The sequence below is a fragment of the Colius striatus genome, chromosome 11 (genome assembly GCF_028858725.1).
Source record: "Colius striatus isolate bColStr4 chromosome 11, bColStr4.1.hap1, whole genome shotgun sequence".
NCBI lineage: Eukaryota > Metazoa > Chordata > Aves > Coliiformes > Coliidae > Colius > Colius striatus.
In genome coordinates, this window is record NC_084769.1 from 28,934,810 (window position 1) to 28,948,023 (window position 13,214).

At 48.5% G+C, this 13,214-nt stretch overlaps 1 protein-coding gene across 8 annotated transcripts in view; it reads left to right on the plus strand.

Annotated features, from left to right (window-relative positions):
• NRP2 (neuropilin 2) overlaps positions 1-13,214 on the plus strand; it is an 89,598-nt gene that overhangs the window by 66,777 nt on the left and 9,607 nt on the right. For 3 of the 8 annotated variants that reach the window (XM_062004513.1, XM_062004511.1, XM_062004515.1), the window contains exon 15: positions 760-801. In XM_062004513.1, the coding sequence (XP_061860497.1) occupies positions 760-801 (42 nt within the window). Of the gene's footprint in view, positions 1-759; positions 802-1,201; positions 1,349-6,738; positions 9,647-13,214 lie in introns of those variants that run through there. The other 5 variants (XM_062004514.1, XM_062004516.1, XM_062004517.1 and 2 more) reach the window with 4 other exon arrangements.

The following is a 13,214-nucleotide window of genomic DNA, read 5'->3' on the forward strand; positions in this document are numbered from 1 at the left end:
TAGCTGACTCCAGCACAGGCTACTGTTTTTTCAAATGTAATCCTGGGAAGTAATCTGATTCCTTTTAGTGTGAAAGAACACTAATAAGTCACAATAATTTTTTCCTTTGACAAATGTGCCATTCGCATTCTGTACTGGAGTGATGATTTCATAGCACTCAGTAGAGCCAGAGTCTGCTTCTGTGACTCACAGGCATAATGCAGAAGTAATTTAAAAATAATCAGAAGTCTATTACTTCTGCAAAAAAGTAATCAGTAATAAACACTGATTATTGCTTTTCCGATCCAGTAATTTGTAATAGATTACTTCTTGAAAGTATCTTGAAAGAAGAAAAAAATCACTTGCTTTTTTTTCTTGGCACTGTGAGATAGAGAGGGGAATGGCATTGATTCCCATAAGTAGCACACTACCCTTTTGAACAATGATGCCAGAGTTGAGCCAGAAACAAACCGCTCTTGGCAATTTTAGGGACTTTCAGGGTTTAATCATTGGGCCAGGTGGGGCTTTGTCTTTGCGTGACTCAGGCCAGTCAGACAAATCCAAATGACCCTCAACCTCAGATAAAATTTTCTCCGAGGTCTGTGTCTGAGTAAAAGCCTATTGGGTCTGGCTAGTCCCCAGCTGAGCCAGGGTTTCTCCTCATCCTGCTGAGGTTGACCGGCACCCCATGCTGTTCCCAGCAAGTGGTTCTGTGGGGCAACACCTAATCTAATACTAGTTATCCCCTCTCTAATACTAGGTTTTGTTCTCCCTTTGCAGAACCCATCACGGCTTTTCCAGGTGAGAACTTCTACTTTCCAGGTAAAACTGCACTTTTCTCAGTGGTTTCTTTCTGCTGGCATGGGCTTTTACATTAAAAGAAAGTGGTGTCCCTGCTTGTACAAACAGCAAATGTTCTGAGCAGTGAAATGGCAAGTGTGTGCTAAACCTCTTCCCCCACAGCAGCAGGAGGTGGCACTCTGTGACTTCCTGCTAGGTGACAGGGAGCAGGCAAACAGACAAGACCCACTGTTTTGGGTCTGAACAGCATTGGGAAACCTGCCATCAAGGAGGAATTCAGCCTCCTCAAGAGCAGCTGAGCCCAAAATGAGAAGGCTGAGGAGTAAATGGTAGCAATCAACTGACTTAAATGAAAAACAGTAGCCAATTAAAAGTGAAGTGAGGTGGCAATGCCTTATGTTAGTGTGGCTGTCCTCTATAGATGGTCTGGCTATGTTGATGTTTGAGCTGCTGGCAAAGGAAGGTGAGGGCAATCTGCTCAGAAGGGGAAAGGAGCTGGGAGGTAGAAGTGGAAGAGCAAACTGCCATGAGGAACTCTGAAGGTGACAGTCAATACAAGGAAAACAAGGTGAAATGGTGCATTTAATAGCTTAATACTAGCCTGGGGGATAGAAACTGGCATTTCTCTGATCAAATCTACACAGAGTAAGAGTAAAGGTGAAGAACTCAGAAAAACTGCCTCACTCTTTGAGCAGTCTGTGGGAATGCTTTTTGTCTTGCTGTGGGGTGGGAAAAGCTATTTGCTTTTTGTGGGGAAGATCACTTCATTTGAGTTCCTTTCCCTGTGTTTCAATTTTGGATTTTGTTTCCCTGCCTGCCTCTCAGGAATGCGTCTGGGGGTTGTGTTGAAGAGCAAACCTGGGGCTCCCCTTAAAACTTTGAAAGACATTTTTTATCATTTCAATCCATACTTGCTTTGCTTCCACTTGGATGTGATGTCCATACACTTTCCATTCCCTGCTCTGCTAGTGGGCTGTAAGGTACGGTTGGGCTCTGCCCTAGAAGCAGCTGCATTTCTGTGTGGGGTAAAGCTGTCTCTGGTGGTTGCATGGTTTGGGAGCTGTGGCAGTGAAGGAAAAGTAGACACTGAGACTGAAGTGATGTGTGCGACTCGTTCCCAGTGGTGTGATGCAGGCTGTAGAGGGCCACCAACAGGAAAGACATATGCAGGGCTCTGTAATGCCATGTTTTACAGCCATACTCATACTCTAACATCTAGGAATTTGGGGTTGCTTTTTTTGTAGGCTGCTTATTTGTGTGCTACTCAATCTGTGGTGTTACTGAAAAGCTGCTGCAATATTCTCAGGTGACAGCTAAAGCCTCAGGAGCCTTCTTCACTTGCGCGATCACTCTGTGTTCTCCTGGGCCTGGTCGGGTAGCTGTTTTGTAGACATCACATCTTCTGGGGCTTGTAACACGCGTGTCTTCTTCAGTTTGAATCTCCCTCTGGGTTCATTGAGTCTATCCCAAAGCTCTATTAACTCCTGTGCTTCTCCTTCCTCTTCACCCTGTGCCTTGCTACCTGTATGTCCCTATTTCCCCATCATATTCCCCAGGGCACACTAGCTGGATAGAGACAGCATATGCTGTGCCCAGCACAGTAAGGTCCCCAAGCATCGCAAGGCAGATGCTGTTGCAGACACACCTCTCTTTCATGCAGTAGCTTGCCAGCTACTACCAGTAGGCACCTGCCCATTGCTAGCTCCCTCCAGGACATCCTAGCAGCGGTCACAACAGGAGAGTAATTGCAGCAAAAGGCTTGAAAAGGTTTCCTTGGCTAATGGGCAGGAATAGAAGGGACAGAGGGATGGAGTGCACAGGGAAGGGGCAAAATACAGCAGGAAAATGTGAAGATTTGAGACTGCAATATAGTGATTAAAGTGAGGGAAAGAGAGAGATACTCAACAAAAGCAGAGGGTAAAAGGGGGAGAGGAAGTCCCTGGTTGGATTGAAAAGGGAAAGTCTGTGCAGGAAGTATTGAGATATTCTGTAGCCCCCACTTCTGCAATTACGTGATGAGTTGAAAAAGTCAAATGCCATTAAAAATAATAGCAAATCCTTCCTCTCTTGGCTTGGGAGCAAAGCTGAAAATATGCACCTTCCAGGCTCTTGGAGCACAAGACAAATAACAAGAAGAGAATTGTATGGGTGGAATATGTTTCATCTAGTGGATCGGGATCTTACAAGACCAGTCAAGTGTGCTTAAACTGTGCAGCACTTGAGAGCTGATGCATCTCACCCTTAAAGAAAAGGTATAACAAGTCTCTGGAAGCAAGGAGTTAGAAAAATACCAAGTTGAAAATGAAACATATATTCTGAAGAGCGTGGAGGCAAGCCGGGGGAGAATCTGCCTTTGGGACTGGTGGATTCTCCCACACCAGATATCCTGAAATCCAGACAGGGATATCTTCCTGGAGAATTGACAGGTAGCAATCAAGAGGTTGAGGCTGACATTGGTTTTGTGGTGTTCATATTAGATGGATATAATCCTCGCTTTCATCTGTGCCGTTTCTGAAAAGTCCAGCTGTGTTGCTTGTCCACATTTATTAACGTCACTGATTTTGGAGAGGAGTATGAACTGTGACATGGCAGTGGCAGAGCAAGGCAGGCAGCCCTCTAGGAGACGCTCTGGAAAGGATTTTATCCTTTTTTTTCCCCCAGATGACTTTTGGTTTTGCTACTTTGGGTTTAATATCTGCTGCACAGCTCTAAAACTGGTCCCTGTAGAGGCTCCCCTGTTGTGAAGAGGACAGATCCGTACCTGGACATGTTGGAGATGTTAGCACAACAGCACACCAACATGAAATTGTCTATCCTTTAAGGACTAAATCAAGCTTCCACTGTCCAATGTCTCAAGCTTTGCATAAATACAACACCCCAAAACTTGACAGCAGCAGTGTGTGTGTGTTTGTGTGTGTGTCTGTGTGTCTGTGTGTCTGTGTCTGTCTGTGTGATTACTAAGATTAATTTTTTTTCCCATCTCCCTGAGCAGAGAACTTTTCTACTAATACAAGGGAAAATTTCCAGAGAGCACCAGAGCCAGCAAAAACAGAGCAGATAACATCAGTGCTGTGTGCTCAGTGGATAGGCAGCTATATTTAGTGGCTGACAGTGTAAGGAAGAACTATCATTAATGCTGGGAATTGGCATTGTTAGGGCTTAGAGTGTGATTCCTTAATGACTTTATTTGCTAAATGAATTCCAGACTTCTACTATCTCCTCAGCAGGGCCTTGAGGTGCGGAAATGGGGGCTGAGGAGGGGCTCTGCACCACGCCCTGGCTGCTGCACAGGGACATCTGGAGTGAGTTAGAGCCAAGCAGAGGTTGTACTGAAACGGCAGCCGGCTCGAGATCCCTCAGGGATCCTTCCCACAAGCAGGGTCACTTGAGGTGTATCACAGTGCTTCCATCCATCTCCAGGCTGGCAAAGGGCAGAGGTGCATGGGGAAGGGACAAGGGATGCAGGCTGGGAACCATGGCGCATGCTCCTCCATGCCAGGCTCACCCTATGTGCTCCCAGCCCTGCACTGGGCAACACACAGCCATTGTGAGGCCATGAAAACCTTCCCAGCCTGTTTTTTCAGAGGCAAGTGCTGCTTCCTGGCAGGCCCAAGAACCACTGGCATCCCTGACACCTACCACTCTCCCCACTCCAGTTGCCACCAGTCGGGCCTGCTGTGTGTTGGTCTGAGAGGCTGTCCCCCTACAGGTCTCCCCCTGGAGCAAGGCACTGTGTAAGCAGACTATCATCAAGTGTAAAGGCAGGTGGCCCCCTTGCAGGGAGCAGCCTCACCATCTTCACAGGGTCACCCTGTGCCCCAGTGCCATTGGCACAGGCAAGGTGTTGCCATCGGAGGCAGCACTGGGCCACATTCAGCTGTAGGGCAGCCCCGCCACCAACTCGCAGTGGGATTCAACTGCCAAGCTGCTGGTGCAGCCCAGGGTGCTGTGGAACACGCTGACCCTGGCAGGGGCTTGTGGTGGCCTCCAGGGAGTGCCCTCCCGCCACCCCCGTGCAGCCACATGAGGGGCGGCAGCTGCTGGGGGAGGTGCAGGGATGTGCTGCTTTCCTTCCCCCATGCCACAGTGGCTGGTGAAGGTAGAGAGGGAGGTTGGAAGGCTGCCTGCTCCCTGCATTTGCCACCCACAACACACAGCCCAGCCTGTATCACTCTTACCCAGGCATTGTCAGGGGGCAGGAGGCACAGGGCCAGCCCTATTTCTGGTGACTGGGGTGAGACAGGACAAGGTGGCTTACCTGGCAGGTAGGCTTCTCCTGAATCATCCTAATTTCTTGCCTACAGTGACAAATATGTGGGTGGTTCCCAGCCTTCTGCTCTGTAAAAGCAGGATTTGTCTTGCCTGTGTTGTTTTTTTTGCTTAGTTTGAGTGGGGTTTTTTGTTGTAGCTATGCATCTGAGTGCAGTGTTCATTCTTATTTTTTATTCCCCGTGCCCAAATTTTGAGGGATGGAGAAGAGATGAAAGCCTCGTGACTGATTTTCCTCTAACTGGAACCGTCATTTTGCCTCATCTCCTGGGCCAGCTTCAGAAAAGCTGTAGCCATCCCAAATTTGCCAGCTAGTGGCTCTGCTGGTAGTGCAGTGTTTGATGAGGAGGGTGGAGGCTGTGCTGAGAGATGCCTTTGCTGCTGGCAAGGCCGAGTGTGTCCTGCACTTGATTTTTTCCCCCTTGACATCCTCCAAGTCTGCTCAGGAAACCAAGCTGAAGCTTGGTTAACACAGAGCTCAACATCAAACATCCTGACATCAAACCGCAAGAGCCCCCAAAATTCTGCTTGAAGCACCTAGCCAGTGGGCTTCCCCCCTACAAGTCAGCCAACAGGCCAGGAGCAAAAGGAGAAGACGATCAGAGTGTAGAGGGGGTCAACATTTCCAGAAGCAGTGCAAACCCTTTGGGGAGTTTCGGCAGGGACTTTGGCCTCTTTGAAGTAGCCAGTAAATAAACGTGGCACAGAAGTGCATCTCTCCTGAGTTATTTACAGCTGAGCCTGGGGAGTTGAGCTAAGGAGGTAGGAGCAGTGTGTGCAGGAGGAGTGGCACAGAGCTGCTCTCAGGCAGTGAGGTCTTATGCATCTGCTCACCAGATGTCCTGTCTCCGGGAAGGGAGAGGAACAGCTGTAGCTCAAAAGTAGGAAGGATTAACCATCACAGGACTGAGCCTGGGCACTACCTGCCCTTGAATTCAAGGGATGCAGGTGCTTTTCCAGCCCTTCCTAGATGTATTTGCTTTATCAGCATGAGTTCATCTTGCTTAAAGTGTAGAGCTGGATTTGTTATGTGAGTGTTGGGTTGGATTTTGCAGCCTGTGCTGTGTAAGTAATTGTAACCATTCTTCCATCCTTTCTCGCTCATAAAAATAGAAAGAATTTCTTCTTATTAAGTCTGTGAATGGGGCACCTAGTGAGACCAGATCTGTGTGCAGAGCACTTTCAAAACGAGATCTTCTTCTCTATGTCTTTTCCATAAGAACAACAAATGTTTCTCCCTGTAATTTCTTTCCCAGTCTCCTACGGTAACTTCCTTGGCCATCTGAGATTATGCTCTTCCTCCAATTAGGAATGTGATGTGTTCTGTCACTGCTTGACAACATCTGCCATGTGGAGACAAAACCAGGCGTCTGATCTGGAGAAGGCCAAAAAAAAAGAGGGGAAGAAAAGCATTGGTTGATGCCAGAAATAACAGTAATAATAGTGTGCATATGGAATTGGTATTGCAATCCAGACAGCCTGGTTAATTAAAAGGGAAGAAAAAGGCCCTTGAATGTGTGGGCTCAGCAAAGGCCAGACTGTGCTCCCCACTCAGGAGCACACCCTGTATGCAGAGGTGGCCCCGGGACCTCATTTTACTCCGTGCTGTGCTCTTAAAAGCATGTGTGTTTCTTCTTGTGCGTCTGCATGCCTCCCACCTAGCAACCCTGTTCTGTGTCTCCTCCCCAGGGGCAACCCTTCTACCAGGGACCGAGCCCACAGTGGACACGGTGTCAGTGCAGCCCATCCCAGCCTACTGGTATTACGTTATTGCCGCCGGAGGTGCTGTTGTGGTGCTGGTCTCCGTCGTGCTGGCCCTTGTGCTCCACTACCACCGGTTCCGCTATGCGGCCAAGAAGAGTGATCACTCCATCACCTACAAAACCTCCCACTATGCCAACGGGGCCCCTGTGGCCGTGGAGCCCACCCTAACCATAAAACTAGAGCAAGACCCCAGCTTGCGCTGCTGAGAGCCGAACAGGAACGAGACAGCAAACAAAACACAAAACAGACAGAAAGACAGAAACTAAGACTTCAAATATGTTGCCTCAGTTTTGCACTTTTTTCCTTACCTAGCATACGTGTGAACTCTTAGACATCTCCGTCCCTTCTCCATCCCCCCCAGCCCTCCCTGACTCTTTTACAAACTCTAAACTAATGCTGCATCCTGGATCACCAGAAGAGACACACCACCCCTTCACTTCAGAAGTGAACGTTCCCTTTCGATTACTTTTCGAGGACTCTTTGGGGTGTTGGGTGGGGGCTTTTGTTGTTTTGTTGTGTTTGTTTGTTTGTTTGAGGAATATTTTTTTGTTGGTGACCTAGTTTGGTTTGTTTTTTCTTCTCCCGGTAGACAACCTGCAAGGAAACTTGATGGCGAGCCGGTGTGCAGGGCTCGCGCGTGTGTGTGCTGAACCCGTAGGTGCGAGTGTGCATGGGAACATGAGGCTGACTGGCTGGCTGAATGAATGAAAGTATATTTAGAAACAGACCCTTTTTAAGTTGCTTGTTGGTGCTTCAACTTGCACAGGGAATGGTTTTATTTTTAGTTTTATTTTTTGTTTCCCCTCCCACTTCCCACCTCCCCTCTGGAAGGTGTGGGACACATTTATGGTAAATACCCCGATTTGTTTACTTGGGGAAGAGAGCAATGCTTTTTTGTTGCCTTATCTAGCTTTGGCTGGGTTTCTTGTTCAATAGTGTTAATGTCTCGGGTGCAAAATGAGAGGTAGAGGCCAGACTGGACAGTAGGAATGTCCACCTCAGATGGCTAGAAGAATCCAGAGAGATTCATAGACATCCAAAAAGTAAGATCTCTCCATCTTATTCTTTGTACAGCCAACATGATAACACAGCCATTGTTTGGAAGGGGAGGGGGAGAAAACTGCCTCTTCCCCCACCCACAAGTGAATCTATTTGAAGTTGCCTTATATCAGAAAAACACATAATGAATGTTTTGTTTGTATCTGCTGAAGCCAGCCTTAGGGTAACACGTAGACTTCAATAGGTCTAAGGTGGATGCTAAATACTGTAGTTTCTTGACAGTTGAAGGTTTATTTATTTTATAAGTATCCTCAGTCTGGGTGCTGATGGTTTTGCTTTTACATGTGAAGAGGGAGAGGGTTCCTCCTTGTCTTTCTGCTAGAAATGTACGAGGGACAAATACAACTCCCCTTTCTGGGTTTTGACTTTGGTTGTGTTTTTTTGCCTCTGTCCAATTCATAGCTGCTGAATCATAAAAATTGCCAATTGACTTTCTAGAATGTCAATTAGTTTTGTGTTTACTAAAGCATCAGTAACATCTAGCAAGCGAGGCCTGGCAGGCATGCCTGGAGGGCCCAGCTGTTGCTGCTGCTTTAACCTGGGAGGCGAGGTGGAGCCTCCGGCTTGCTTTGGACCCTTCAATGGCCCAGCATATTGTAGTAGAATTGCCTTATATAAAGTACTGAATGATAACATGCAAAAGTGGTTTGAATCGTTTCATCTGTTTGCAGGCAGAAAGAGTACCTCCAGTGAGCAAGGTTCTCCATCTTATTTGTGTTCATTTGTGACAAGTGATCAGATTCCCACCCCCCCCAAACTTGCTAGTGCTCCCCGCCCCTTCTTTGCCCATAAATTTTGCATAAAATTAATTGAGATGAGCAGCTCTGTTAACTTTCCTGCAGTCTTGAGCTTCCTTTTGGTCTGGGGAAAAAGTGGAAACACAGGCGGTGCTGTGCACATGTGGCATTGGCCCTGTAGCAGCGGAGCCTTTTCCTCAGGCGCTCACTGTCAATGGGGGTGTCAGTCTCTCTCCTTGCCTCAATTCATGCAGCCGGTTTCAGCTCCTCATACTGTTTACACAGCAGATTTCAGTGAGAACCCCTCAGCAGCAGCAGCATCTAAAGCATGCAGAGAGCATAGGAAAACCTAGGGTGATTTGGTGAGCACGTTAGGGATGGTGGGTGCTCAAGGCAGCATCCCAACCAGGCCTGGCTCCCACAAGCTTTCTGAGGGTAGCTAGGACATACTTGTAGCAGAAGAGCCCAAAGGGACCTGAGGCACCTCCTGCTACCTTGCAGGCGTTGCAACCTAGAGGTCCCAAGAGAGGGGCTTCCAGGGCTGGGATACTTTATCTGTGAGCCTTCTCTTTAAGCAGCACCAGTGGTGTGGTGCATATGGTTTGTGATGTGAAATCCCATCCCACCTCAGCCAGCTGCAAATTAAAACAGCTGTGAAATTTTGGCATGCACGTGCTGCGTTTTGGGGTCAGCCCAAGCCATGTCAGCAGATGATACCGTCACGTTTCCAAAATCAGTTCAATCTCCCCTAGCTCAGATGATCCCCTCGCTTTGACCAGGTTCACCCCAATGGACTTAGCAAGTGCGCATCGGTGTGTTAGAGAGGAGAATGTGGCACCCTGTCTTTCAAACCAAAATCACCAAAGACAAAAGAGAAGGTCACTTCGAGATTTTTATTTCCTGTTCTCCCCTACTCCTTGAGCTCTGACATCTCCCGCATTGCCCAGTTGCCTGTGTGTGAAAAATATCTTGTGGAAATTTGAAATTCTTTGAAGATGTATTGTGTGGAATGTAATAAAATGATATTTTTATACAAATATCTGGGGGTTTTCTTCCTTCTCCTTTCTTTGCTAATGAGAATGCTGGTGGTTGAGGTGAAGCAGCATTTCAAAACTCCCATGTTTTCTTTTGGAGTATTGAGGCCATTGCCTGTTGCAAAGTGAAGCTCCCATTGCTGCTGCCTGGCTCACACACCCCATCTCACCACACTCAGGATCATCCCATTAGTAGAACCTTTTAGATCTGTTACATTTATACCAATCCTAGTTTGTACTAGTGGGAGTTTTGGGTGGCTGGACTGACACTTGGGATTGTTTGGGGTTTTTGCTAGCATTGCTTAAGTACTAAATTGCTCTGTGTGATTATGCAGAATTTCCCTGGCCAAGGCCCTCAGAGACAGGACATCCAACTTCCCAGGGCCCTGGGGCTCAACTCGGCCACCAGCTCAGCTGAGGCAGGCGTCCTATCCCCAAGCACCACTCAAGCTGGGAAAGCTGTTGCCAAAATGGGTAGCGGAGACCGTGATGGGCCCCTCTGCCACGAATCCTTGCTGGACTGCTGCATGGCAGATGGTGTCGGCAAGTGGCACGGGGCCAGCGCAGGTGCCATGGCACCAAGGGCCTGGGAAGGTATGCATCCCCTGAGGCCCTCCACCGCAGTCCTCCCTGCTAGTTCCAGGGACCTCTGCTGCAGCGTTTCTCCTTCCTATCTTCTGTAGGTGCACCTCTCATCCCTTCAGAGGAGTCTGCAGCATCACAATTCCTGTGAAATGTATTTTTCTGCCAGTTTGAGAGATTTTTCTTTCCCTCCTGCATTTATTTTCCTTCTATCATACTCTTTGGCATACAGCTCAACTTTGCAGTGAAACTTCCTGGCTTTACTAGGAATTCAGGCCATCAACAAAAAAAATAATTCAAATGCAATTGCTCGCTTTGCCTGTTCAAACACAGGCAAAGCTGAGGACTCATGCCACTCTTTTCTGACTTTTTTTTTTTCCTCTCTAATTGTACAGCAAAGCCCATACATTTGTAATTTGCATTTTGTACACATTAGTGACCATCCAAGCAAAATTCAAAACAAACATGCACATGCAAAAAACAGGGAGGGAGAGACTGCATGATGGCTTCCCAACAAGGAAGAAAAAAATGCTGTTAAGTAAACAGATGAAAAGGGAGGAATGATTCAGAGTTTCATTATTCTGTATGTGCACTGCAGCCAGATTGACCAGAGAGTTGAGTGCTGCTCAGACTGCAGCACATTGTGGGGAAGAAAGCAGCTAAAATTAGCACACTTTGTTTAAGAAAATGACTCCAACTTGGTGTGATTTTGATGCAATTTCCTCTGCAGGTAACTTCAGGCATTTAAGAGTCTTCTTAAAAAAACAAGGAGTAAACTTTCTGGGACGGTGGTAGTGGTAGTAGTAGTAGGGAGGAGTGGCATTAGGGTGGAAACCTGATGTCTCCTTATGCCATAGAGAGGGTCTGGACATGGCTTCCCTGGTTGTACGTGGGTCTATTTGATCTGCAGTCACTACTATGTTGTAAGGAAAGTGACTGTACGGCTGTCAGAAAAGGACCCAGGGGCACCCTCTGTAAGTGATGGGGCAAAAGGGGCTGTGAAGGAGGGAGTGATGGGCTGGCAAAGCTCAGGGCTATGCTGTGCCTTGCCTGGGCAGTGTCAGCATGCCTGAGATGGATGATTGCTCAGGAGCAAGCTGCAAAGCGCCGTGCTCATTCAGCCAGCCCAGAGCCTGATGTACAGCCAGGTCGGCCTCCTGCCGGAGCAAGCACTGGCCCCATGACACCTGGCACAGGGAACCCAGAGCTGCCTTCCTCCATGGACAAGTTGGCTTTTTCCTAGGCAGGGTAGAAATGCCTCTGTGTTGGGATTTTTGCCCCTCTAGAAACTCTGTGAACAGCGTGGCCCCCCCTCACCCCCTGCCAGGGCAGCAGTGAGGTGTGCAGACACCAGGAGAGGGCCCTGAGGCGAGCTTGGACAGCCTCTTGGCTTTCTGCCTCAGCTCCTCCATCAGTGACTTTGGCGGTTCTTTAAGGAATAGTGTCATTAGCCATCGCCACTGTAAAAACAAACAGCAACAACAAGGAGGGCAATAAACATATCAGGATGCTGCAGAGCTGCCAGCTTCTCCTCCGGCGGCTCCCAACGCTTGTGCAGTGGTGGTGGACTGGTAGCACTGCTCTTGTGCCAAGGAGCTGCTCTGGGGCTGTTGAACTCCAGCACAGAATGCCGAACCCAAACAGCATCTCCTCACCCAGGCAGTCCAGTGCTAGGAGACAGGGTGAGGAAAACCATTGTAATGCCATACTCAAGCTACCACCATTGCTGGTTCTGTGGCTTGGTGCCAGTGCTGAGAAGAAATGCTAAAGCAGGACACACTGGGGAGAGGGTCAAGTCGCAATGGGGGACATGGCTGCTGGGGGTAGGGTTTGGTACGGTGTCTGTTTTGGGCAGCCACCTCGTCCATGTGCGGTGCATGCATTGAGGGCAGTGCCACACAGTTAGGGCAGCACTGCTGGAAACCGACGGCTGCTTGCGTTCACCTCCACATCAAGCACCCTGCCTGGCTTCATGTGTCTGCACACTTTCAGTGCAGGGGTCTTCACCTGCCTGGCCATGCTTCCCTGTCTTGTCTGTATATTGGAAGCCCAAGGGACACAAGAGGCTCCTCAGTGCCACTCAGTTTGTAGATGGTGCCATCACCGTGCACTGCTGCTGGGGCGGCCCTGAGGCAAACTGAGGATAAGGTCTGAAAGTTCCACTGCTGCACAGGGCAACTGGGCCAAGGGAGAGGTTGGTTGGTTGCTTTCTTTAATGCTCAGCTGTAGCAAAAGCACTGTTTTAATTTGAAATTTGGCAGGGGTTTAGTCCTTTTGTAAACCAAAGTCATGCCGTGTTTCTGTAGGAGTGGGGAAGAGAGAAGTGAGGCTGATTTTCAGCTGGAAATAGAGCTGTGGCAGATCTAGTGGAAGTGTTTCTGCTTGGTGCCTGTGCTGCTGCTTCTTCCGAAGGTGGGAGGTGCTGTTCCTAGCCCCTGAGGCTCCCAGCCTAAGGAGTTGCTGCACCAAACACAGCCGTGTACAAGCCAAGGCCATGGCGGCTGCTCTGCTATGTCAAAACAAAATGATGTGTGTTGGAGTCACACTATTGCTGCAGAGAGAAGAGCTGGAAATGAGCAAAGGGAGAAAAGCAAGGATAAGAGTGGAACTGGAGCTCTGCCTCTCTGCCAAGGCTGAGGAACAATAATTTCTGATCCTGCTTTCCTAAGCATAGCTGGATTTAATATTTCAGGCCCTCATGGGCACTGTTTGGCAGCAGAGCAGCTGTGCATTCCAACATTCCCCTTGCTGGGTGGGATAGCACCAGCCGAGATGGGTGTTATAGCAGCAGCAGACACAAGTGAGCCTGTAGAAGGGCACTTACTGTTTTGGAAGTAAGCAGCATATCATTGTTTCCCCACTGTGGAAAGGACCAGAGATCAGACAGCTACATCTCTTTTCTACCAGGAGACACAGCTGCACATGTTATTGGGGAGTGAAAGACAGTAGGTAGCAAAGCCCAGGAACCACCATTAAGTAGTGCAACCCC